The 27894-nt window shown below is 30.3% G+C and overlaps 2 protein-coding genes across 2 annotated transcripts; both read left to right on the top strand.

Moving 5' to 3' along the window:
• The first annotated feature begins 55 nt into the window (after positions 1-55).
• LOC109803840 (Protein kinase superfamily protein) lies at positions 56-1643 on the top strand. Its single transcript, XM_020365516.3, has one exon. It carries the CDS (start codon positions 244-246, stop codon positions 1249-1251), a length of 1008 nt encoding a protein of 335 aa, XP_020221105.1. The 5' UTR covers positions 56-243; the 3' UTR covers positions 1252-1643.
• A 10999-nt stretch (positions 1644-12642) lies between these two features.
• Positions 12643-14272, top strand: LOC109800410 (uncharacterized). The gene is made up of 2 exons (XM_083071167.1): positions 12643-13627; positions 13775-14272. Exons 1-2 carry the CDS (start codon positions 13069-13071, stop codon positions 14218-14220), a joined length of 1005 nt encoding a protein of 334 aa, XP_082927293.1. The 5' UTR covers positions 12643-13068; the 3' UTR covers positions 14221-14272.
• Positions 14273-27894: the final 13622 nt, after the last annotated feature.

Here is a 27894-nt window from a genome sequence, read left to right as displayed (position 1 = left end):
TAATCCACCCGTTTTGTCAAAGAAGTCCACTTTTCTTTTTGATCCTTCACTTCAACTGTTTAATCTCTCACCTACTTTCAATCACATATATAACATAGTTTCTACACTTCTATTAAACAAGCCATCCAATCTCACCCTTTTTCCACCATCTTGATTGCTCAATCACCCCAACATCACGAGCAAAAGAAAATATTAAACCAATTTGTATCAGCCAAAAGAAAAAATAAAAAAAGATCTCAAATAATGAAGCATGGTAGCGGATACATTGCTTATGACATAGTCATGGTTACTCTATCTTTATGCCTCATTGTTCTTGGTGTGGTTCTTTTTCTTGCATGCAAGAGGAAACCGGTTGAGTCTCAAGAAACAGTTGTTGTGAAGCATTGTGCTCGTGTATACTCATTGATGGACATTGATGCTGCCACTGATGGCTTCAACCATAGAAGAATAATGGGAAAGGGTCGCTTGGGAACGGTGTATGCTGGGGTGCAAGAGAATGGAGAACTTGTGGCTGTGAAAAGGATTCATTCTGTGCTTGTGTTGAGCAATGCAGGGTTAGGGTTCTCATCGGTGTTGAAATGGCTCTCTTCAGCTCAACACCCCAACGTGGTTCCCATAATAGGATTCTCAGAAGCACCGGGTGAGAGGATCATAGTGATGGAGTTTGAACGCATGGTGAGTTTGGAGTTCTATTTGCACCAAAATGTTAATGAGGCTTCACTTTTGGATTGGAACAAGAGGGTCAGAATTGCTGCTGGAGCAGCTAGGGGGCTTGAGTATTTGCATGAAGTGGCAACATCAAACATTGTACATGGGTGTGTCAAGTCCTCAAATGTTTTGATTGATGTCAACTTTTGTCCTAGGATTTGTGATTATGGTCTCAACTTTTTGGCACCATGGAAAAAGAGAGGGCTTGTAGGTTATGTGGATGATGAGTATTGGAATGAAAGTGGGGGTGGTGGTGCTAGCAAGGAAAGTGATGTTTATGGTTTAGGGGTGGTATTGCTTGAGCTATTGAGTGGTAGAGGATGTGAGGAAGGATTACTTGCAAAGTGGGCATTGCCTTTGATCAAGGAAATGAGTTTTAGTGAACTTTTGGATCCTAGGTTGGTAATTCCTTCTGACATGAAACCTTTAGTTAGATTATCCAAAGTTGCTTCAGCTTGTGTTGGTAATTCAAGAAAGTGTAGGCCTTCCATTGCTCAAGTGACAACTATTTTGAACAATTTAGAGATTGAAGTGTGCATATGATCCTGTTGGTTATGCTCGGAGCCACCTCATGATGAAGTCCAATACTCAAATTGATAGGAGCAATTGCCTTCAATTTTGGACTATGCAGACGGAGACCTGTTACCTAAATGGGAAAAAAGTTGGTATGCATTTCTGATCTGTAAAATATTTCTTATAAGCTTTAACGTTATACTGACAAGGGATGCTAGTGTTTAGACTGTAATGGAAAGTTGGTATTCATTTAAGGAAATTTATGTCAATTTATGGTTCCCTTTGGTGTGGGGATCCTTTTGTTGATGAAAGGGAAAGGGAGCCTTGATTTTTGTTAATTTTATTGGTCTCTGTTTTAATCAGCCTTTTAATTTAATTTGTGTATAGGTCTTTTTTTTTTTTTTTTTTTTTTTTTTTTTTTTCAGTATGTGATTATTCTAAACATGTACCATAAGTACAAGGACAGCGTGCATATGAAAATTTATTTACTCAACTTTTATAGCTGTTTTTGTGTAAAAAAAAAAAATTATTTGCGCAATAAACAAGTTGTTTGGGACAACTTAAATTCGTAAAGTTTTTTTAAATAAAAATTAGTTATTTTTATGAAGCTGAAAATTCAAAACTTATTATTTTCTAACAATTTTTTTTCTTCTTAAAATTGATTTATTGCATAAAAAATATTTTTTAATACATCCAAACATAATTAAATATATTAAAATTATTTTTTTTAATAAACTTACTCAAACAAAAATTTATTAGGATTATAATTAATTATTAAAATAATCTTATTTTCATAACTTTCTCGAATACATTCTAAAGTACACAAATTTAGCATTCATACGAGTAAATCTTAATAATTACATTTGATCCATATTATGTTTGTGAGGTATGATTTTGGCTAACTAAACATTATTTAATACTGATGAAAATTAAATTTGTAACTACTAAGTCAACTCCTCATATTTCAAAGTAAGTCTTACAATCATTAAAGTAAGAAGCTTGATTATATATATCTAATTAATTTATATGAAAACATTTTTATTGAACACACTTTTCTATATTCTCTCAACTCTCAACACATTAGTTTTTTTAGTTAAAATTTATTAAAAAAATTTAAAAAATATAAGAGAAATTCATTAAAGAAGATATTAGACTTGTCAAATTTTGTAACTTTCAACCAAATTTAAAATCTACTTTAATGGAATAAGGAAGAATCAAGATTTCTCATTGAAGGAGATAATCCAAAGTATTTGAGTAAATTATTAAAAATAAAACATAAAATGGAGATGATAGAACAATTATGAGAGAAGAAAAATATCAATTCTTAATTGTAACTCCATTACAAAAGAAAAATTTAACACGAGAAAATAAAAGACAAAAAAAAACTAGTTCCACAAGTTCCACTACAACAAATTTTTTTATTAATGACAATTATTTAATGATAATAATTTAATTGCCGCTATATGTAAAAATATTAATGGCTAATATATAATAGTCACTAAAAATGTATTTATATTACACTAAATTACTATTAGCGACAATTATTTATTAAAAAAAACTTAAGTCTCACATCGATTAGAGATAAGATAATTAAATAGTATATAAGTGAGTAATAACTATCACCTTACGGGTTCATTTTATAGGGTTGACTCCTAATTCACTATTCTAAATTGGTATCAAATCACTCACTTGTTACCAAGTTCAATAGTGCTATAAAACAATTAGAGAGAAACTTTCACCTTATATGTAACGCCCGATTCTAACGCCCAATTTATATAATAATAATTATATATTTTCTTATATAATATTTTCACAATTATATCGTTAACAATACTTTTTTTTCATAATAAAGATAAAGGTAAAGAACAATCATATTTTGTGAATTTAATACATGATATATCGTTCTAAAATATTTACAATAATGTATTATTTTACACAATATATTTTTCTTTCACTTTTATAACAATATTTACATTGATAGTGAAAATAAATTTACAAAAATTGTAATAGATTCATCAAATAGCCTCCTTCCAAGGAATACCACAGCTATATCAACTGCAAAATGATCTAGAATCCAAAGTAGATCCATCTATTTTGTAATATATTTAATTTATAAAAACAAAGAAAAGAGAGGAGTAAGAACAATATCCAATAAATACAATAATTCAAAAGAATAAACAGAATTATTTGTAATCAATATTAAACGTATATATATGTATATATATAAATATAAATATATATACAACTCATATATTAGATTTTCATGATACAATAAAATTTGAATTATACTTGTAGTGACTAGTCAGGATAAATGAGCATCATCATAACATCAACCAATAAAAGGATATTTCACCTTAATCAACAATAGGATATTTCACCTTCATTTCTTACTCATTTAAATCCCCAAGGTCAAACCTCCAGCTACAAATAATTCAAACTTTATCTTCTATGGCCATAGAACAATATTTATCTTTATAAATCCATGAAAAATAATAACAAGACGAGTCCAAGATATCACAATTATATCATAGTTGATTATAAATATATTTATAATATATTTACGTAACAAGAATATATTAATAGTACCAATAACATAAATAAAAAATGACGATCATTATAAAATAATAAAACAATATAAAATATGAACACCTTAATAATTATTATAGACAAAAATAATCAAAGGTTAAACAAATAAATGAGGTTAGGGACACCCCACTAAATAAATGTATCAAGAAAATAACATAAATAAATAACATAGTAGTATATAAAATTTTAAAGAGATAAGGTTCTCCTCCCCCTTACCTGGATTCCCTCTTTCTTTCCCTCTCTTTCCCTCTTTCTTTCTCTTTCTCTTTCTCTCTCTCTCTCTCTCTTTCTCTTTCTCTCTCTAAATTTCCACTTCTGGCTGTATGATTTTTTTCACAGCCCCCTGCCTCCTATTTATAGCAATCTGACGCACCCGGAACGGCCCGTACTGATTTCGGAACGGCCCGTTCCGGAACGTTCAAATATGCGTAAAATTCTCAACTGGAACGGCCCGTTCTAATATCGGAACGATCCGTTTTCAAAAAGCAGAACGGCCCGTTCTGAAACCCGAACGGCCCGTTCTCAATCTCAGCAGAACGACCCGTTCTCCCTCCGGAACGGCCCGTTCTCCTTGTTGGAACGGCCCGTTCTGGGCCCGTTCTCAACTTGAAATTTCAGTATATTTTTATTGCTTGGAACGGCCCGTTCCAATTTTGGAACAGCCCGTTCCAAGTTACCCTTTTACCCCTCAAACTTTAATAAAATTGCAAAAATGCCATTAATAATAAAATTACAAAAATGCCATTAATTACAAAAATGCCTTTTTAAAAAAATTGGGGTGTTACATTATAAATCTCACATCTCTTAAAAGATATGACAATTAAAAAAATAAATTAAAAAATATATATAAATAAAAGACAACTCTCATCTTACAAATTCCACATCGAGTAGAGATAAAAAAGTATATAAGTTATGAATTTAGAAAATGAAATTATAGGAATAAATTATTTAAAGTAAATGAGACAATTGAAAAAAATAACTTTTAATAGCCTTTAAAATAGCTACTAGAATTTCCACTAAAAAAAATAATTTTTTCCAATAATTTAGTAGATCTTTACCGCCAATTTATATAAATGTCAATAATAGTATTAGCGACACTAGATACATCAGTCATTAGTTAAATGCTGGTAAAGAAAATAATGGTCATTTATATTGCTGCTAAATAATAAATTAATTGTCACAAAAAACTAATTTTGATGTAATGTTCTGAACTCTAATAACTTTTTTCGAATAACAATAAAATAATAATTTGTAAAAAAAAATTTACCGACTCAACATTTTTATGTTAGTATGATTTGGATCGTTATATTATTTGACCAAACTTTGAACTAAGTAAAAAAAAACTGCATTTTCATTTGATTTGCTTTTAGGCGAATGATATATACACCTCTTTTTATTAGTATTTATTATTATTATTATAAGTACATCTCTTTTATTTTATTTTTAAAAAAAATCTTAAAATATTTAATTTTTTTATTCTTTAAGTTTTTAATTTTACATCTCTAATTTTTAATATTATTTTTTCTTTTCACACACTTTTTTCCTTATTTTTTCTAGTTTTTACATGTATCATCTTGTCTTCTTCTAATTTTTCACCTATTTCAGTGGCTAGTTTTAGAGTTTTAGTTCTCTCAATTTTTATATTACTCTTTTATTTTATGACCTCTTTCACTTTTTCACATGCACCAAAATCGTAGAAATTGTAGTCGATAACATTGTAACTACAGTTTCTATCAAACTAGACACATTTTTTCTTCCTAACACTTTGTTTCCTTTTACTCCTCTAAAAACCTTATCATTAAGTTTAGTGTTATGAAAAAGACATTTTCACTGTTCTAGAGTACTATGCGAATAGTGAAATCAGTAAAAAAACTAAAAGAGAAAGGAAAAAAGAATAATAAAAAACTTAAAAAATTAAAATTACATATCAAAATAGGTGGAAGTGAAGAAGAATTAAGAAAGTGCATGTAAAAAATAAGAAAAAGAGGTGTGTAAAAAAAGTGTTAAATTAAATGTTAAGCGTGTAAAATTAAAAATTAAAAATAATAAAAATTAAAGATATTTTAAAATTTTAATTATTTTTTTAAAAAAAGAGATGTACTTATAAAAAAAAATGTATATATCATGATCCTTGCTTTTATGTGTTTTATCGTAATGGTCACAAACAGAATTGCCCTGCCTCCCGAGGCCCCCCTAACTGAACCAAACAAGGGAGGCCCAAGCCCAACATCTTGTGTGGACTTTATTCATGCATGGGAAAAGTGTAATTGATAATGTTTAGTTGCTAAAATAATTTTCGTTTTACCGACTCTTTCACTTCCTATGTTCTTTAGTTTCCTATTTCTATTCTTTAATTACTCGAATTTTAAGTTATTTTTGACAAAACATTCCAATTTGTGTTTACATTTCAATTCATATGATATTTTTTTTAATTATGTCATTGGTACAACTTTTTTTTGGCCGGTGGCTATTCTTTGTAAAAAGAACTTGGTTAATCATTTTTAATGAAATTTCTCTCCTTTAATTATTATTTTTTATTTATAAAACTTGAATAAAAAATATTATTTTAAAAGGACAGAGTCTAATACCACTTGAATTAACAACTTCGAAAAATTGATTTTATATATCAAATATTACTAGTTGTCAACAATGTAATATAAAGATTTTTTTTATATCAAAGATCATTATAAATAATAGTTAGGTTAAAATAGTTTTTGGTCTTTATAGTTTCATTTATTTTATATTTTAGTTATTTTAGTTTAAAATAGATTTCTTTAATCTTTATATTTATCCTTTTCAAGATATTTTTAGTTTCTAAATTTATAGTTTTGTAATCTTTTTAATTTTCATCTCAACAATAGATGTTGCAAGGGATGCTATGTGAGACCCCCCGCAGCTTTTCATTTTCTTCTCTCATTCTCCCTCACTTTCATTTTGGCACTCTGATACTCTTTTCTCTCCCATTTTCTCGGGACCTTGTCCAAATTCCCCTTTTTGGTTGTTCTAGGTGCTGTGTAGCTAGTGATTCTTGCTGAGACTTCTTCTCCTCCTTCATTTGCTCAAGCTTCTTCTCCATTCTCTTCTCGTTCTTCTTCCCGGAGCTCGGAATTCTTCACCGAGGTAAGAGAAGCTAGTTCTTGGCTGTATTGTGTGAAAAATGAGTTTAGAAACTCATTTGTGGTCTGATGTTTGATGATTTTGGCTGAGATTGAAGAAACTTCATTTTTCGGGATTTCGGGGTTTTGATGAAAATTTGGGGATTTTGATGATTGATGGATGCATGTTGAAAAAGCTGAGATTTTTGGGTTGTTTGATGAAAATGTGATATTTTGAGCCGATTGCATGTGCTTGGGGTGCTAATTTTTGCAGGTTTTGAAGAAAATTTTTGAACTTGGGGAGTTGTTGTTTGGTATCACGCCAGGTGCAGCTCTTGGCACCGGGCGCGTGACCATCATAGAGCTCCATTGGTCAAGCCCGTTGGGCGCAAGTGGTGTGCGCCGGGCGAGCTGGAGGATGAATGCCCCTGGATGGTTCACGCGGGCGTGGTTGGACCATGCTGGGCGTGATATCAGGAAGTAACTTGACATTTTGAGTTTCTGGTGTGGCGCCGGGCATGACCTTGTCTCGCGGGGCGTGGAGACTCCTTGGGAGTCTCTGCCAGAGGTGGCGCCGGGCACAATTGTAATTATGCTGGGCGTGAGACTTTGGGGAGGTCTCTGCCTATCCTGCACCGAGCGCGAGTTTGGCACGCCGGGTGTGTGAGGCTCCTTGGAGTCTCTTCCTCCTAACATGTCGGGCGCAATTGGTATTGCGTTGGGCGCGTTTGATCCCTGGTACTCTCTGGTTGGGCCACGCCGGGCGCAACCTTTAGTGCGCCGGGCGCGGATGTGATCTTTGTTTATATGCTGATATGTGTTGAGAAAAGTTGATAATTGTTGATATATGCTGAGCTGAGCTGTTAATTGATGAATGTTGAGCTGATTTATAATGCTGCTATGCTGTGAGTTGTTTAAGCTGTGCTGTATAATGTTGAGTTGTACTATATGTTGTTATATGCTGTTATTGTTGTGTTGTGTTATGCTGCATGTTGATATAAACTGTTGTAGGTCGTAAGGCTGAGCTGTTGTAGGTCGTAAGACTGAGCTATTGTAGGCCCTAAAGCTGAGCTGTTGTAGGCTGTAAGGCTGAGCTGTTGTAGGCCGTAAGGCTGAGCTGTTGTAGGAGATCTTCGAGCTGATATGCGTGACGACGCATTGTGTGTTTACTGCTATTTTGATTAATGATGTGAGCTGTATATGTGATGAGTTGTATGCTGATGATTGCTGAACTATATGATGTGCTGATAGTTGTAGCTGTTCATATTTCTTATATATGTTTTTATATGTTGATTCTTTTCACTAGCTTACCCTTTTTTGTTTCTATGTGGTTGGACTGCAATGATCATACTGTGTATGGGAGCAGAGCAGGGTTAGGTTGGTGTTCTAAGGTGGGTCTGTAGCTAGCAGATGGAGTTTATACTTTTGTTGTTTTTGGCCACTAGTTTGGCTAATCTGGATGTATTTTGTACATTGAGCCTCGGGCTAGACATATTATATATATTTTATTTTATATATGTATGCTCTTGTCTGTGTGGTGCTGTGTTGTGAGCAGTGTGACGGCCAGACGGGTCGTTACATGCTACAAAAGAGATACCAAGCATCAATAAACCTAATTTAGAATAATTCTAACAATATAAATTCAATATCAGAGATACAAAGTTAAATTAATACCTTTTTGTCACATCAATAAGAAAGAGACAATGTTACAGAAAAAATTAACGACAAGACTAAAATAATTAAAAAATGTAAATATGGACTAAAAAATATGTTTTAAACTATAAGAACTAAAAAATATAAAAAAATAAATATAAAAATTAAAAAGTCTATTTTAAACTATATGAAATAAAAAAATAAAGTTAGTAAAATTATAGTATATAAAAATATATATTAGCCTAATAGTTATAACAATTGTTGGCAATGTCACATATGATAATTTATGATAAAATAAGATTACATTAAGTATATTCTAATTAGATTTACATATTATTTGTAAGACATTCTTATTAAAAAAATTGTTATGTAGTAACACACGCTTTATAATGACATAATAAGTGTCATCAAAAAGTATTTTTATCCACACATTGAATATATTATATGCCGGTATATTATTAAATTTTTTTAGAATAAGTTATATAGTGGCACATAAAATATGTTATTAAATCACATTCAAAATTAACACTTAAATTATGTGTTGCTATATGTTAAATAAATATATACCTATATATATATATTATACTTTTAGTGATATTTTTGGTATGTTATTGTATGTAATATTTTTTTTATAGTGTGTTATTTTTGGAAAAAAAAGAGTACAAATCTACAAATTAAAGGCAGTATGTAGTTTGGTTAGCCCAATTTGTATAGACTTGCATTAAGATTATCCGATTTTTGATAAAGTCCATAAAGTTTAAACTCAACTAATATAAGATATATTAATTTGTAATCCATACATATGTTTGTGTATGCTACGCGTGCAGCTTTTTCTTATTTGTAGTCTTAAGTCAAATGGTCCACGAGTAAGTTTATATTACTATTTTTTTATTTTTTATTTTTAACTTCAAGAATAGTTTTACAAAAGAATAAAATGTTTTTCATATAGGAAAATGAGTTAGCTGTTGCAAACCAAATCCATTTCTGTACGAGTTCTGCGGTTTAATGATCACGTAAAATATCCACGATTAAGAGAACCAAACCCACACAAAATGTTATGCAGTACTACATTGTAGGGCATGTACCTATCAAAAAATACAAAGTTAAATTGGCCAAATACTGAATAGTTATTTTTGAAGCAAAAGTCTCGCATTCCCACTCAATAATTGCGTTTTCGTTGTCTTTTTTATGAACTTTGTTACCGATATGCGAATCACCACAAGGTCCTATTGATTTTCTATCTGAAACTGACCCTCGATGAAAGCGAATTTTCTGTCGGCTCCTAACACATGTAAAAAGTTGATCTTAAAACATTCCCTTAATTACTAAGGGTAGGAACGATTTCCAAAAAATCATTCAACTTTTTATGATGATATGATAGGAAAGCCTTATATATCGTACATTGGTGATAGACTTATAGTAGCATATCACCAATGTTCTTGATCATTTGGAAACCCTTTCTTACAGCATATATAAACCGTAGTCAGTACATGTTATAGTCAATATCTTGAATCACTGGCTGCTTTTGAGCACCTTACCCGGTTTTATTTGGCATGCATGGATATGATTTGAAAAGGGGGTTGTTCATGGTGGGATTAGTTTATATTTGAGTGAAAAATAACATCTAAATTTATTAAATTTGATTAATTCAGTTTGATTTAAAATTTTTAATTTTTTTCCTAACTCGAATTAATTTAATTCGATGTTGAATCGATTGATTAGAATAAAGTCATTGGATATCCAATGAAAAAAAAAATAAACAATATATTTTAATAAATTACAAATGAACATGATTTTGTCTCAAAATTGCTAAATAATGTTGTATAAATGAATATAAATTACATATTTAAATAAAATTAATTTACACTAATTAGATAATAATATAAATTATAAAATGTAGTACATGAATAATTGATTAATTCATACTAATCCATCCATGATAATAGAAAAAAAATTATCTAAAAGGAATGAGGATTTCAAAATTTTAATTGTGAAGATTTATTTGTGATACATCGAACTTTTAACCCACAAACTCTTATCAATATGTTTTTAAGCTTTTTGTTTTTCAATGTTGACCATATAAAATTTCAGTCAAAAAAATGTTGACCATATAAAATTAAGATTTTTGTTTAATTTAAAAATTATTTAACCATTTTTTTCATCTATCAAAATTGTAATAATAACACCGAAATTTTAATATAAAATTTTGTAAATACTATCCCAACCCTATTATTATTAAACCGACAACACTAATAGTTCATTATTTAATCGTATAAGGAAGGTGACATTATCAATATAATCTTATTAAATAATTTTTTATTAACCAAAAAAGTCAAATAAGCTTATAAACCAAGAACAATTTCCGATTTAATCTTTCTATATATGGATTCTTCCGCTCTTCCTATTTTTATAATAGACAATTTCCTAGGTAAATTTCCTTGGTCTCTAAGAATCAAACTTGGTCAAAGCTCTACCACATACATATTAATTACTAGAAGAAAAAAAAACCTGATTAAATCACCTCAACTTACAAGTTACAAATTTATAAAGGCTAAATTAGTAAATTCAGTTATTAAAAAGAGACGATTTTCTTATAAATGTTTAAGATATATATATAGAGATTTTGTTTACTATAAGATTAAATCTATATAGACTTATCATGTTTAATAACTCATATTCAATTAAGATTAAGTCTATATAGACTTATCATGTTTAATAACTCATATTCAATGGATTCGTTAAAATTTGATATAGAATATGAGTTATTGAATGAGATAAAGTTAAGTAAACTTACTTATAAAATAAACAAATTCTTTTTCATATATATATATATATATATATATATATATATATATATTAGGCTTTTTTAATTATGGTATTGATAGAAATATTTATCATTTCATTAGAAATTAATCTCTCTTGAGACTTTAAGAGCATTAAATTTATCCCTTACAATATCGTTAAAACTCGAACTTAAGATCTTAAAGTTTGAAAATCAGACATAATACTAATTAAATTCACAAATGTTGATTCCATTTTTACGAGATGTATTATAAGTAATCTATTAGTAATTCATGGTTTCAATGGCAAAAAGCGATTAGGGTGAACCAAATTGATGAAATTCATGTGAAGATTTGAAAAACTAAATAAAATGGTCTGATATTGAAAAGTGCCATTAAACTAAAATTATATTATTTTCATGCTGTTTAAAAACTCGTTGAGTCAATAAATACTAAAATCTCTAATCTAATAAATTAAGAAATACATATGACATCATAAAAAAATCTAAAATTAATTATATTTTGACATTAATATTTAAGTCTTGCATATAATAAAACATAACTTAAGCTTAGAGCACCTCCAACGGAGGGTGCTTGAAGGGTTTCTTATTGTTAAGCACCGTTCCTTATAACAAACTCCTGTTGGACTTGTCCTACATGGCAGCTGGATTTCTTAAATTTTTTTGTGAATTGCTTGTACAAGCAACAACCCTTAGCACTGACAAAAACAATTTCATTGGTTGAAATTTATCTACGTGGACCACATTTATGAAAAAGAAAAACAGAAAAAACCATTTTCACGTCCTTCACGTCCTGTTCCTTCGTCTGGGAGGTTTGGCAACACCGGCCCGTGTCGCCAGTGGCCGTTCGAGCGTCACCGGCCAAACCCCTCCTCCCCCCGTGCGCGGCAAAATCCACCGCCCCCGTGCGTGACCCCTCCGCCCCGCGCGCCAGAAGCCACCGCTCCCCTTGCGCGACCACCAGAAGCCACCGCCAACCGTGCGCGACCCCTCCACTCCCCGTGCGCGGCAGAAGCCACCGCTCCCGTGCGCCACCCCTCTACCCCGCGGGCCAGAAGCCACTGCCCCCGTGCGCGACCCCTCCGCCCCGCGCGCCAGAAGCCATCGACCCTGAGCGCGACCTCCAAAACCCCACCGCCCCCGTGGGCGACCGCCAGCAGCCACCGCCCCCCATGCGCGACCGCCAGCAGCCACCGTCCCCCATGCGCGACCCCGTGAAGAAAGAGTGAAGGGAGAGTGTAGAGAGTGAGTGAAGGGAGAGTGAGTGAAGGGAGAGTGAGGGAGGGAGAGTGAGTGACGGGAGAGTGAGGGAGGGAGAGTGAGTGACGGGAGAGTGAGGGAGGGAGAGTGCAGAGAATGAAAAGAGAGTGAGAGACTTTCATAAACGAAAATAAGAAAAAAGAGACGTTGGAGAGACGTTGAAAGCCGTTGGAGAGACGTTAAAGAGCCGTTGGACATTTATGTATAAATTGATGTCCAATTTTCAATTCATTTCCACTCTATTTTTCACATTCAGTAGTTCATTTGCACTCTATTTTTCACATTGTGTAGTTCATTTGCAGTCTATTGTTCGGTTAATTTGCATTTCATTATCCAAGTTTACAATTTATTTCAAAAAATTACTATTCACGTTTATTATTTACGTTTACTATTAGCATCCAAAAAAAATTATTTTTTTTTGTTCATTTGTAATTTTTTTTTATATTCTACCACATGGATCCCAATCAATTTAATTTTCAAAGTTATTTTAATTTTTTACAAAACCAACCACCACCTCCAATCCCTTTCGATGAAAATTCTCAAAATCCTCAATTTTTTACATACCCACCACCACCACCACATTCAAGCAATGATAATTCTCCAAATCCCCATTTTTTTATGTATCCACCACCACCACCACATTCAACCAATAATAATTTTCCAAATCCCCATTTTTTTATGTATCCACGACCGATACCAACCAATCCCAATATAATTTTTAGGCCTTCAAATTTTTCCGAAACAGATTCACCAATTGGTTCCGTATCCGAGTCTCAAGTAGGGCTAGAGAACATCACACTTGATGTTGGAAGGCAACAAGGAGAAGAAATATCTACTCAAAAAAAATCACGTGTAAGTTTTTCTGTTGAAGAGGATAATTTACTTATTCAATCATGGCTCAACATTTCGAAGGATCCAATTGTTAGAGTTGATCAAACTGGAAATAGTTTCTGGATTAGAATCAAGGAGAATTACAACAACAATCGCAATCAATTTCCAGTAAGAAATCCAGGTCAGTTAAAAAGTCGTTGGTTTCGAATTAATAAAGTTGTTCAATTATTTGTCGGATGTTATAAACAAGCTCGTGATAAAAAAAAAAGTGGCAACTCAGAAAAAGACATCATGGCAAATGCATATAAAATTTACTCGCAAGATGTAGGTGAAAAATTCAATTTTGAGCATGCATGGCTATTATTAAGAGATGAGCCAAAATGGAAATCGGAATCAATGGAGAGCTCTTCCAAACGATCAAAGATTTCAAAATATGGGCAATACTCAACGTCTTCTAACACAGATGCAGCCAATGATTGTGAAGAATATGACCCAACAACACCAATGTCTCGTCCAATAGGTCAAAAAGCAGCGAAGAGAAAAAGTAAAGGAAAGGTTGGCGAAACATCTTCCAACAAAGAGGAGTTGGAGAACATAACAAAAGCAATGTTAGAAAGAAGTGCTGCAGTAAAGAAATTGGCTGAAGCGAAGGAAGCAGCTAACTTTAGTGCAATGTATGAAATTCTCATGAAGGACACATCTGGAATGACTGAGAAGCAGCTCAAAGATCATGAATTGGCTTGTAATTTTATTAGGCGCAAATTAGGAGATTAAATATTATTGTAATTTTAATTTAGTGCGTATTTAATTTTTATATTTAATTTTATTGTAATTTTTGGTATTTCTTTTTATTATGTAATTTCTCTTTATTATGTAATTTTTTTTATTATTGTAATTTTTGGTATTTCGTTTTATTAATAAATTTATTTTTATTATTGTAATTTTTTGTATTTTTTATTATGTAATTTCTTTTTATTATTAAAATTTTTGTTATATTTTTTATTATGTAATTTTTATTATTATTGAAATATGAGTTGTAAAAAAATTGAGGTGTCAAAAAGTGTAATATGAGTTGTAAAAAAGTTGAGGTGCTTATAAGCAATTGCCATTGAAACAAAAGTTGTAAAAATATAGTATGAGTTGCTTATGAGTGACGTGACACAGTGAGACTCATTTAAAGTGGTTGGGAGTTGCTTATAAGCAACTCCCACTGGAGATGCTCTTACGTGTAGTAGTATATACTTTTAATAGATATTATGAAGAAAAAAATTATATATATAAATCAAATTTGATAGCAGAGTTTATCAATTTACATATCTTTTTCAACTTAATTGAACTAGATCTATCGGCAGAATCGTTAAATTTTTAGGATTTATTTTTTATTATTAGTTTATTATCACTTTTTTTGCTAGTTATATTTTATTTTATTTATGGATTTAATTAATTAGATCTCAAATGAGCTAGTTGTATTCTACTTATATAATTAGAAAACATGAATTAATTTTAGGAATTCAACATTATTACATTACAATAATATATAAAAAAAAAAAGACTTGATTGTAACTTTTGTCACTGATATTTTACAATTAAATTTCTACTTAATTTTTAAAATTTCTTATTTTACTATCTTTTTTTTTTTTTTTTTTTAAGATTTAGTGTTTGAAAATTCGTTAAGTCAACACAATACTAAAAATAAGATTAGTTTCTAACATAATAAATTAAGAGATATGCGAACAAAAAAAATCTCAAATTATATTTGGACATTAATAATTAGGTCTTGTATATAATAAAGAATAACTTAAGCTTGCGTGTAGTAGTATAAGAATACTTTTATCAGATATCATGAAAAAAATATTATCTATGTGATTCAAATTTGGTATAAGAGTGTATATATCAATCACATATCTTTGTCAAGTAATGGAGCTAGATCTATTGGTAGAATCATTAAATTTTTAGGATTTCTTTTTATTACTAGTTCATTATTACTTTTTAGGCTAGTTTTTTTTTTTTTATAAAAAATTTATGGATTTAATTAATTAAATCTCAAATGTGCTAGTTACATTCTACTTATATAATTAGAAAATATGAATTAATTTTAGGGATTAAACATTATTACATTAAAATTATATAAAAAAAAACCTTAATTGTGACCTTTGTCGTTAATTGACTATATATTAAAGTAATACGTTGATTCTAACATGAAATATTAATCACTCATGTAACACATAAACTGCTAGGGTAGATTGATTGTTATGCAAATTTAAACGTATAGTTGCCTAAAGACCTATTTAAATAAACTTTCTCATAAGTTCTTTTAGAAGGAAAAAATAAAAGGAAAAAATAAAATAAAATTCTCTATATGTTAAAATTAGTTTTTTATCCCCTTTATTCTACATGGCATAACATATAATAATATAAAACTGAATAACCTTAATATAAGAATTAAACTCAAAATTCATACAATAGAGGGGATCAAATTGTTAACATAAATTGGACTTAAAGAAATTAATAGAATTACAAATGAATAAAAATCAAATTACTCAAACTAAATAGCATGAAGTAAATCCTAACTAGTCTTTAACTACATCCTGATGTCATATATCTTGTCAAAGCACAATCCATCATTAAGGATTAGGTCTCATCACTAATATTCTCAGCACCATGCTGATGATCACTTGTGAAAATATAAGAAAACCAACACTAACGAAAAGGGAGTGAGAAACATCTTCTTTTGACTTACGATGTAGGATCGCAAATCGATTAGCTAAACACAAACAACATGTATAATATGATATAACATACATAAATAAACATTTATAATCACAATTGTTCAATCGTAGCATACTAAAACATAACAGATACATTATAATGCATATGCAATTAATAAATACGGACTACATATTATCATGCATGTAGCACTAGTAAAAACATCACACTTGTGCATTGTCATTAGCAATATACTAGAGTAGTCTAGGTATACATGTCAGGTCATGCCCTCTACGTACTCTCACTAGAAGAACATACTACCGAGGTTTGGTGAGGATAACTAACTCACATAAGATACATCCCATACATACAAAGGACAAGACAAAGACTTCCAAATTGAATTATCCTCAAGGATTGATCTTGAAACTTTACACAAGGGGGTCTTCTTTGGTAGTGTATTCCATATCGTATTCTTAAAATAAACACTTTTATGCAAATGATCCATGCCAAACAAACTCAATATATTACATTAACATGGCTCCATAGTTTCACATTTCACATACTCTTCATAGCACACTATTCATCATTCATGTTCATATATATATTTATATATAAATATTAATTCACATCCACATCAACATCTTAATATAGAATTACAACATGAAATTTAACAAAAGAAAAATAGGGGATTCACAAGTAGGATGACACCTAGCGGTGCACACCTTGTGCCTAGCGCGATACCTCTAGAGGACCACATTGGTCTTTGTTTAGATTGCATTTGGCGTGATCAAGCTCACACTCGACGAGAATACTACTGAGAGCTCTTTAGAATGTTCATGCTCAGCAAAAGCGTAACAAGGAACCCTTGGAGCTTCTGTGCTCAGCGAGGGTTATCCGATGCCCAACATGAGAGACTCTGAGAGCAAACTTTGCTCTCGACCTTGACAATGCCCAACGTGCCTCAAATGACACTCGATGATGTATCAGAAATAATACGCACAATAGTAGACATAGAATTACGTATGAGTCACACTTCAAATTATTAAAACACAATTCAATCTGAAAACATACTCTATAACATACAATTAACATTTCATATTACTCAATTTACGTATTCAACAATATCTTTACACTAACATGACAACAAGTTCCCTTAGGGTTTCCCACAAGAACTCATAGGGACCTCAGATCATACAATTACAATCCAAGACATACAATTGATTAATCATTCAAATAAATTATGTCATTAGAAATGTGTAAGAAGGACAAGAGACAAAATAGATGCATTTGGCGAAAACCTCTCATACATGAACATATAACATACATAAGATTTGGGGTTAATCTCACTATTTAACATACAAACTCACACTTAGAGCGCAGTTTCTCACTCTCTCTTATCTTGGTAAACAGAAGAAAATAAATGCACAACTCTCAGATAATTTCCTTTCTACTCTGCTTTCTGAGCTCTGAAACACATACATAAAATAAAAAATATAAGAGGGCCCGATTAAAAAATTACTATTTAAAAAATATTAATATCTCTTTAACCCTCCAGTTAAAACTATTAACCTAAGTTATTGATTCTTTCCCTTTCAAATTAATTAAATAAAATATTTAAATAAAATCAACAATAATAATACACCTTATATTATATTTCAAAACATACCAAATAATTAAATAAATACTAAACAACTCCTATTAATAAAAACAAAATACTAAAATTAATAATAAAATATATTATATTTTATGAAAAATAGGATATTACAACTTTTTATATATATAAATTATAGATCAATCTTTAAAAAAATTTAATTATAAAAATGAATTTTATAAATTAGTTCATATATAAACTAATTTTAACTTTTAAAAGTTATTATTTTTATTTTTTTATAGAGAAATTCATCTAAATATATATTCTTCATCATGAGTATAATTATATAATTCCATAAAAATTATTGATATATACTTTAAGACGATGAATATAATTTTTTAAAAGATGAACCTTAAGGAAAATACCATGGATACAGTTTGTTGATGTTGAAACTCATGAAAATGCAATCGGTATTATGCGTTAAATAACATATGCAACTGTGGCTAAGATATAAATAAAATAAAATATTTTTATAGAATTTTTTATACCATTTTTATTATTAATACAATGGTGTGTCCAACACTTAATGACTGGCAAAGACTGAGATTACGTGCCAGTTATTCCACAAGTTAATATCGGTTAAAATCCTATTTTGATCCTTTATAATATTTTTTTGTTTCAATTTAGTCCCTCATTAATTTTTTGTCTCAATTTGGTCCCAAATTAATTAATTGATTTCAATGTGGGACTTTCCATCCAAATTGCTTTAACGGTGTTAACTTTTGGCCACGGTAGATGCATACGTGGCATCCACATGGATGAGAATTCTTTTGAAAACACCTGGACCCAGAACGGCCCGTTCTGAAACCGGAACGGGCCGTTCTGGGTGCACTTTTGGTGTGTTAATTTTGCATCCGGAACGGACCGTTCCAAGTGCAAAATTAACACACCCAAAATGCACCAGAACGGCCCGTTCCAGTTTCAAAACGGGCCGTTCCAGTTTTATTTTATTTTTTTATATATAAAATATTAATAATTTTATAAAATATATATTATTAATTATATTTTAATTATGTTATTATATCCAATAAAATAAATATATTAATATTTTTTTTATATTTTATTTTATTATGTTTATCTTATTAATTTTTATCATTTTATTCCTTTAATCTTAAATAAGTTGCAAAAAATTATAAAGTGATATTCCTTTTATCTTATTAATTATTATATCTTTTAATAAAATTAATTAAGAATATTGGTTTAATTGCATTTTTTATCCCTCAAGTATTATAATTGTGCAGTTTTGTGATCTCCAAGATTTTAATTGCATAATTTTAGTCCTTAAAGAATTGCAATTGCGCGATTTTGGTCCTTCAATTTTTAATTGAACAATTTTAGTCCCTCAAATATCATAATAGTATGATTTTTGTTTCTCCCATTAAAAATTAATAATTTTAATATATATATATATATATATAATGTTTTAAAATTAAATAATTATTTATCTATTCAAATTAACGTATATTATAATTTTCGATATTATATCAATAATATTATTAATATATTTATAGATAAACTAATAATTTGATAAATATAACTTGTTATATATTAATATACTTTTACAAAAATATAAGTATATTAATTAGAAATATATATCTGATCTTATATATTTATATTTTTGTAAAAGTATATTAATATATATTAAGTTATATTTATCAAATTATTAGTTTATTTATAAAAAGGGTAAAAATATTATTGATATTAATTTATCAGTAATATTAAAATACTAATAATATATAAATTTTATTTATTTAGTAATAGTAAATATATATCATTTGATACATTAAAAAAAAATAATATACGTTAATTTAAATAAACAAACAATTATATAGTTTTAAAACATTATATATATATATATTAAAATTTTAAAATTATTAAATTTTTAATGAGAAAGACTAAAATTCCACAATTATGATATTTGAGAGATTAAAATTGTTCAATTAAAAATTGTGAGACTAAAATTACACAATTATAATCTTTTAAGGACTGAAATTACTCAATTAAAACCTTAGAGATCAAAATTGCATAATTATATTATCAAAAACACAATTAAGTAAAGAATATTTTATTCACAGTTATGGAACGGGCCGTTCTGAAACCAAAACGTCCCGTTCTGATTTCAGAACGGCCCGTTCTGCTTCACTGGTGGTGTTTTAATTTTGCAACCAAAACGGGCCGTTCTGGGTCCAGGTATTTTCAAAAATATTTTCATCCACGTGGATGCCACGTATGCATCTACGTGACGTCCACGTGGCCAAAAGTTAACACCGTTAAAGCAATTTGGACGGAAAGTCCCACATTGAAACCAATTAATTAATTTTGGACCAAATTGAGATAAAAAATTAATGAAGGACTAAATTAAAATAAAAAAGATTATAAAGGACCAAAATAAGGTTTTAACCAGTCAATATTATAATTAATGGGTGGTTATACAAATCGTCTTATCCATTTAAGAATTGTCATGTAAAGCACGTATTTATATAAGTCAGACGAGTTCGGTCAACAAAATAATGGACAGTTTTTTTTAAAGATTGTATTAGTCCGCTAAAACTTATTGATAAATAAGATTGATTTACATATCTAAATAATAATTTTAAAAAAATATATTTTTAAAATAAAAATGCATACAATTAGAAAAGAAAAAAGAAACCCTTTTATTTTTTGATGTAAAAAAACATTCTTTTATTTAAGATAAAATTCATCATACTAAAATTTACTCACATTTAGAATGGTGTTATACACTAAGTATTTTAGACTAAAACATATTATTAATACTTATATAATTGTCTCAAAAATTCTATAATAAAAATATCAAAATGTCTTAAAAATAATACAAATGATAAATATATATAAATTAAACATAATTTTAATGTCATAATAATTTTAAAGTTCAAATATACAACTAAATATTAAAGTCTTAATATGTAAAAGACAAATTAATGGAGTCTGGTAACTAGCCTATAAACCCAAAGATTAAGTCCGTTAAGCCTGTGGGCTTCACGGACCGATACAAAAATTAAACATAGTTTTACGGATTTGAAAAAATTAGGTTCGTTATTCGTGAAGTCCGAAGACTTACGGACTAGCTTGCAAACTCAGTCCATCTACCCACTTCTATAAAGGGAGACCGGTTTTGGTAACCATTTTTTGTCTCAATATTTAGTAGAACATTATACCATTCTATTGTTAAATTAGTTACAAAAAATAGTAACTACCATTCTCTTTTAATAACTATTCATTATACTACTTTTATTACTTAACTACCTTTATTGCTTAATCTTAATTTCTATTTTTTTTATTATATAAAAAAATACTTCTTTTAATAACTACTTTGATCTCCATTTTTATATGGAGTATTTTACGCTCTTTTATTTTGCTCATAAATTTAAATCAATTTTCTTTTTTAATGTCATTTTGGTCTCAATTTTTTTATTCTTTTTAAATAATTACTCACATGATTATTTACTGCATGATTTACTTTTTAGTTATTTTAACTTATTTAAAAAATAGAGAGGCATGTAGTGCCTCTTTTTCTCTATTGATTAAGTGGGTAGATGGTCTGAGTTTGGGTTCGTGAGCCAGTCCATAAGTCTGTGAACTTCACGGATAATGAACCTACTTTTTTCCTTCAAATTTGTAAAATTATGTTTAATTTTTTACTCTAGTTCGCGAACTTGGTAGACTTAATCTGGGAGCTCGCAAACTAGCCCACAAACTTCACGAATTAGTTTTTCACATATTAAGACTCTATCATTTGGATTATTTTTAAGACATTCCGATACTTTTTTATTATGGAAAGTTTGAAACTATATTGTTAATATTTTTAGCCTTAACACTTTAATATTTAGTGTTTAACACCATTCCAAATATAGGTAAATTTTAGTGTGATGAATTTCAACTTAAAAATAAAAGATTTTTTTTACACCAAAAAAATTGTGTATGTATTTAAAATTATTATTTAGACCCACGAACTAGTCCCTTTATTCACGGATTTTGGAGAGCCAAAAATAGACTTTAAAAAGTCATTTTATTTTGTGGATAAAACACGAGTTTCATGGGTCAGACCTTAAACAGGTTGGGAAAGTCTATATACCCATCCCCTACTAGCGTAAGATAGAGATTTGTGTTTAATATATATATATATATATATATATATATATATATATATATATGAGGGTTCAAACGACATCGGTATAATTTTTACTAAGTATTATATTGTCCAATAAATGTGAATTTTATAAATCTAACCGATAGATTGAAAGTTCTTTACTCTTATACCATATATACAAAATTTTATATTATAAGATGATTTGATATTTCATTTTTATAAAACAAAATTGACGTAATATATATATTTCAAAATATAATAAAATATGAATATTTTAATTAACTTCAAGTTATTGTTCAATTTTAACAAAATTTGATATAAATATATAAAGTGAGATGAACTTTCAATCTAACGGTTGGTGTGACACCCTCTACCCCACATTCATGATTACACAATAAATAGGAATAATTAAAATCTTTCATAAATAAAACCAAATTCTCAAATATTTATGTAGAGGATTCACATTCATAAACTTATAAACAATATCTCCAATGCAAAAATTACAAAGGAAAGAAATTGAGGTTTTCAAAACAGTTCAATGGAAACAATATTCTAAACTAGTCCTAACTACGCCCCGATGTCACATATCCTATCAGAGCACGCCCAACTGAAGCTTAAGCCTCATCACCAACATCCTCATGTTGATGATCACCTGCAACACAATAAAATACACATAGAACAACAAGGGAGTGAGAAACATCTCACTCAGGTTCAGGTGTAGAAATAAATGTTAGGCAACGCTCACACAATCATAACAAATATCACACAAGTTACACATAACCAAGCATAACTCTCAAGTTATAGATACATTAAAAATGCATATACATTCACTTGTCATGAAATAATGCCATGGACTCAACTCATAAATGCATGCATGTGGGGCCATACAGAAGTTTAACATTTCTCATCACTGGTATGCTGCTACAACAACATACCTGGGGTACGTTCATTCATGAATACATCATTGGTGGCCCAAGCTACACCTGGAATATCTCATTACATCACTGGCATGTGGCCTAAGCGGCACACCTGGAATAGATCATTTCATCATTGGTGACCCAAGGTACACCTGGAATAGCTTGTTACATCACTGGTATGCAGCCTAAGCGGCACACTTGGAATAAATCATTTCATCATTGGTGACCCAAGGTACACCTGGAATAGCTTGTTACATCACTAGTATGCGGCCTAAGCGGCACACCTGGAGTCAATCATTTCATCACTAGTGACCTAAGGTACACCTGGAATAGCTTGTTACATCACTAGTATGCGGCCTAAGCGACACACTTGGAGTCATATATGCACATGATGCATGACACACATTCACTATTTCATGGACTCAACATTTCACTTATCATGTCTCATCATATCTCATGTCACATTATTTTATAATATCATATCACAGATCATATGTTCACCTTTCACATTCTCACTTTATATTGACATAGTCTCATATAAGGAACTTCTTGTAGTCATATACATTAAAATAGGACATAAATCATACCGAGAAGTTATCCAACATCATACCCATTCAATTCGCAATTCATAATATACGAAGCATAAAAGTCATAGATTCAACTTCATGATTTCACGCATTTTCTACAACCAACCAGTTAATATAATATTTTAATTGTTCAAAACACTTTGACTATTATCCAAAACATGAATCCATCATCAATTTTACATATAATGCCTCAAAATTCATCCAAAGATCATATCCCTAATTTTACTTCATAGGGTTTCCTACAAGAACCCACAGAACACTCTAATACTTGTCTACTTTTGAAACTAAACACATATTTACGCTCAACATTACACAAAGAACGCAATAGAACATTCAGAAAATAAAATAGAAAACATTGATATTTTGTCTGTTCCTAGAAGCATGCATCAAACAAGGGGTTGAGAGCCAATCTTGCTACCCAACCATTATTCCCACACCCACGAGCGAGGTTTCTCACTCCCCCTTACCTGGATAAGCAAAAGATAATGCTAGAGCAAAATCTGGTTGATCTCCTTCTCTTGGTTCTCCTTGGTCTTTAGAGAGTGTGTCTAGGAGTAGTGCCAGACTCTATTATTTATAGATGTCAGAAGTGGCCAGAACGAGCCGTTTTGGATCCGAAACGACACATTATGGATCCTTTCATCATGTGTTAAATTCGCATATGGAACGGTCCGTTCTTCAACCAAAATGACCCGTTCTGGATATTGGAACGACTCATTCTAATCTAGGGTTTATAGGTCTTTTTAGTAGTTTGGAACGGGCCGTTCCAGTTTGGGAACGACCCGTTCTAGGCCACTAAATCACCCTTATTGAGCTTTAAGTCTTCATATATAATTTGTGAAAATCGGGGTGTTACAGTTAGATTTATAAAATTTACATTTAATATAAAATTATTAAGCGGTATAATATTTAATAAAAATTACATTGGTGTCGTTTGAACCCACCTTATATATATATATATATATATATATATGTGTGTGTGTTTAATTTTTTTTCTTATAAAATTACTCTTTTAAATAAAATAAATAAATATATTTTTTATTTTTTTTGATATATTTATTTAAACTTCTTCTTTTAAAATAAAGAATTTTTTTTAATTTTTTTTAGGAATCAACTTTTATCTGTTTCTTAATTTTTTTAAAGTACTTATTAATAAACATATCTTTTTAAATTAAAACAAACGAACTCAGTGAGTCAAAAAAAGTATATATCCTTCATCTAAAATGTAAACGTATATTTTAGAAACAAAATTTTAAAGTTACATTTATTAATTAATAATTAATAATTATATATATACATAGTTGCAATATTAACCAATGCTTTTTTAAATTAATACTTATAACTTTGTAACATCGTACGTTTTAACTAATTGTTGTTGATTTTATTAAGATTTGTGATGTGTTGATTTGATGTTAAGTTGTTGGAAAATTTTAGAATTATAAAATTCCTTTTGAGTTTTTAATTCTTTAGGAGTACCTTTGAACTTAGGTCAAGTTTAACTTGTTGGAAAAAGATATATAAGGCTTCTTTTGTGATCAGAGCCTCATAAGTTTATTTCTTGGAGAACTTTAGAGAGATAGTAGTGAGAGGGGTTTTGGAGTTATGAAGTTCTTCACCTTCTTCTTTCTAGCTTCTCAAAATTCATAGAAGTTCATGGTTAAGTACCAAAGTAGTGATCTGAAGCCCCTAGTTGAGGATCAAAGTGGTGTGGAGCTTTCCAGTGGGTGTTCGAAGTTCCTTTTTTTCTTCTTCTTCTTCTCTTTCAAATTTTAAGACTTTAGGGTAAGAGAAACTATAACCTAGTTCCTTATTAACCTTTGAGTAATTGTATATGAAATGATTTCATTGTGTTGATAAGTTGTATGAAATTGAAGTTGGTTGTTAAGCTTTTGGGTTCTTAGTTTTTGAAGAGGAGAACTTGATCATTCTATCTAAATGTGGTTGCATGTCGTTCTTTTGAATGAAGTTGAGTTGGGAATGATGTATAGATGAGTTTTCTTATGTTGCATGTTGGGATTTTCTAGTTTTCACGTGGATTGAGCTAAAAACGTGAATCTGTTAAGTGTAGAATTCACATTGCACTAGGCGTGACAAACATTAGAGGCTCTCTACCTCACTTACGTTAGGCACAAGATTTATGGTGTTAGGCATGAGTTAGAGGAAAGTCTATGACTTAGCCAAACCAAATGTAACACCCCGAATTTTTCTACTAATATTACGAATAATTATTATTTATTTTTATATTTATGAATATTATTTCCTTATAATTATTTTGATTAATTAAATGGGTTTGATTGAATTTTTAAAGGTTTTTAATAATAATTTATAAAAATTATTTTGTATAATATTATTAATTATGATATTTTTTTTATAATTATTATTTGAAGAAAATTATGTTTTAAATTGTATTAATATTTTATTTTAATTTGATATATCTATATATATATATATGTTATTTATTTATTTATTTATTAGTAATTCTGGATTTTCATAGAACCGGAACGGGTCGTTCCAATTTGGGAACGGGCCGTTCCAACATGATCAAGTATGGGTAAAATTTCAACCCAGAATGGGCCGTTCCACTTTGGGAACGGGCCGTTCCGGATGTGGTTTTAAAGAACATGGTATTGCCTCAGAACGGGTCGTTCCACTTTGGAACGGGCCGTTCTGAAAACTCCAGAACGGACTGTTCTGGTTTTGGAACGGTCCGTTCTGGGAGAGGCTTTTGTACATATTCCATGTGCCCAGAACGGGCCGTTTCGAATTCGGAACGGGCCGTTCTGGCCGCAGCCTGATGACTATAAATAGAGCGTTTTGCACCCTCTAAAACTCATTTTTCATTTTCTAATCTTTTTCCTCCTTTCTCTCTGAAGACGAAGGGGAACCTAGAGGGGGGCGACCAACAAGATTCGGCTCCTGCTTATCGAGGTAAAGGGAGGAGTGAGAAATCTTGCTCTAGGTGTGGGAATATATGCCGGGTAGTGGGATTGGCCCCCAATCCTGTGTTTGCTGTATTTTTTTGTATGCTCATGTATGAGGGGTTTCTCCCCAATTGTATCTATATATTTTGATTATTATTTTTCTTATATACAATTAATTGTATGCTTTAGAGTGCTCTGTGGGTTCCTATGGGAAACCCTACGAGAAATAGACATATTTATAATATTTTCTGTTTTACCTTCTGATTGCTCTATTATATTCCTTGTTGAATGTAATGTGTAAATATGTGATCAATTTTGAGAATAAATATGTTTTAATATGATTTAGAGTGCTCTATGGGTTCATATGGGAAACCCTATGAGAAATAGGCAAAATATGAATATCTTCTGTTTTGATTTCTGATTGCTCTATTGTGTTCCTTGTTAAATGTAATGTGTAAGTATGTGATTAATTTTGAGAATAAATATGTTTTGATATGATTTAGAGTACTCTATGGGTTCCTGTGAGAAACCCTATGAGAAATAGGTAAAATATGAATATTTTCTGTTTTGATTTCTGATTGTTCTGTTACATTCCTTGTTTGATGAGATGTAAAAATATGTATTTAATTTTATAAATAAACGAGTTTTAATATAAATTAAAGTGCTCTGTAGAGGCTTTGTGAATATGATGAGAAAATGTGATATGATGATGTAATGTGAAATGTGATTGAGACATGAGATATGAAACGTGATAATGAAATATGATGAAGAAATGTGATGATGTGATATGACCATAGGAAATGATAATGTGATATGAGAATGCATAGAGTCTTGATTGGCATGCATCATTTGCATAAGTGTTTTAAGGGTACGATATGGAATACACCGCTAGAGAAGGCCCCCTAGTGTAAAAGCTTTGGGGATCAGTCCTTGGGGATAGCTCGGTTTGGAAGTCTCAGTCTCGCCCATTGTGTGCATGGGATGTATCTTGTGCGGCTTAGCTATCCCGACAAGACTCTGGTAGTATATCCTTCTAGTGAGAGTGCGCAGAGGGTGTGACCCGACATGTACTCCTAGACTACTCTTCGTGTATTGCTAGCGGCAATACGCCATGTGATGTTTTACTGGCGCCACATGCATGATAATATGTAGTTCGTGTCCATAGATGTGCATTTTCAATGTTATATAATAAATTGATATTTTTATGTCTTGGATGAGTGAGATGAAATATTGTTATTAACATATCTATGCTATATCTGTCTTGTTTGTGTTTGGCTATCCGGTGTGTATTTCTACACTGTGAGCCAGAGTGAGATGTTTCTCACTCCCTTTTCTTTTGTTGTTTTCCTTTGACTGTTGTACAGGTGATTATCAACATGAGGCTGAGAATGTAGGTGATGAAGCTTAGGCTTCAGAGTTTGGCTTTGCTCTGATAGGACATGTGACATCGGGGCGTAGATAGGATTAGTTTAAGATGTTCTTATTAAATTATTTTGGAAAATTCATTTTTATTTCTTGTAATTTTATTGGCATGTTATTTGGATTAAGTTTATGAATG

Source organism: Cajanus cajan, chromosome 3, assembly GCF_000230855.2.
Source record: "Cajanus cajan strain Asha chromosome 3, NIPB_CcT2T_4, whole genome shotgun sequence".
Taxonomy (NCBI): Eukaryota; Viridiplantae; Streptophyta; class Magnoliopsida; order Fabales; family Fabaceae; genus Cajanus; species Cajanus cajan.
This window is presented reverse-complemented; position numbering and strand designations above follow the sequence as displayed.

Excerpts from the sequence above, each read along its gene's own strand:
- LOC109803840 (XM_020365516.3), top strand. The coding sequence starts at position 244 with ATGAAGCATGGTAGCGGATACATTGCTTATGACATAGTCATGGTTACT.
- LOC109800410 (XM_083071167.1), top strand. The coding sequence starts at position 13,069 with ATGGATCCCAATCAATTTAATTTTCAAAGTTATTTTAATTTTTTACAA. Across the intron at positions 13,628-13,774 it reads ATTTCCAGTAAGAAATCCAG|GTGAAAAATTCAATTTTGAG; the intron begins GTCAGTTAAAAA and ends CGCAAGATGTAG.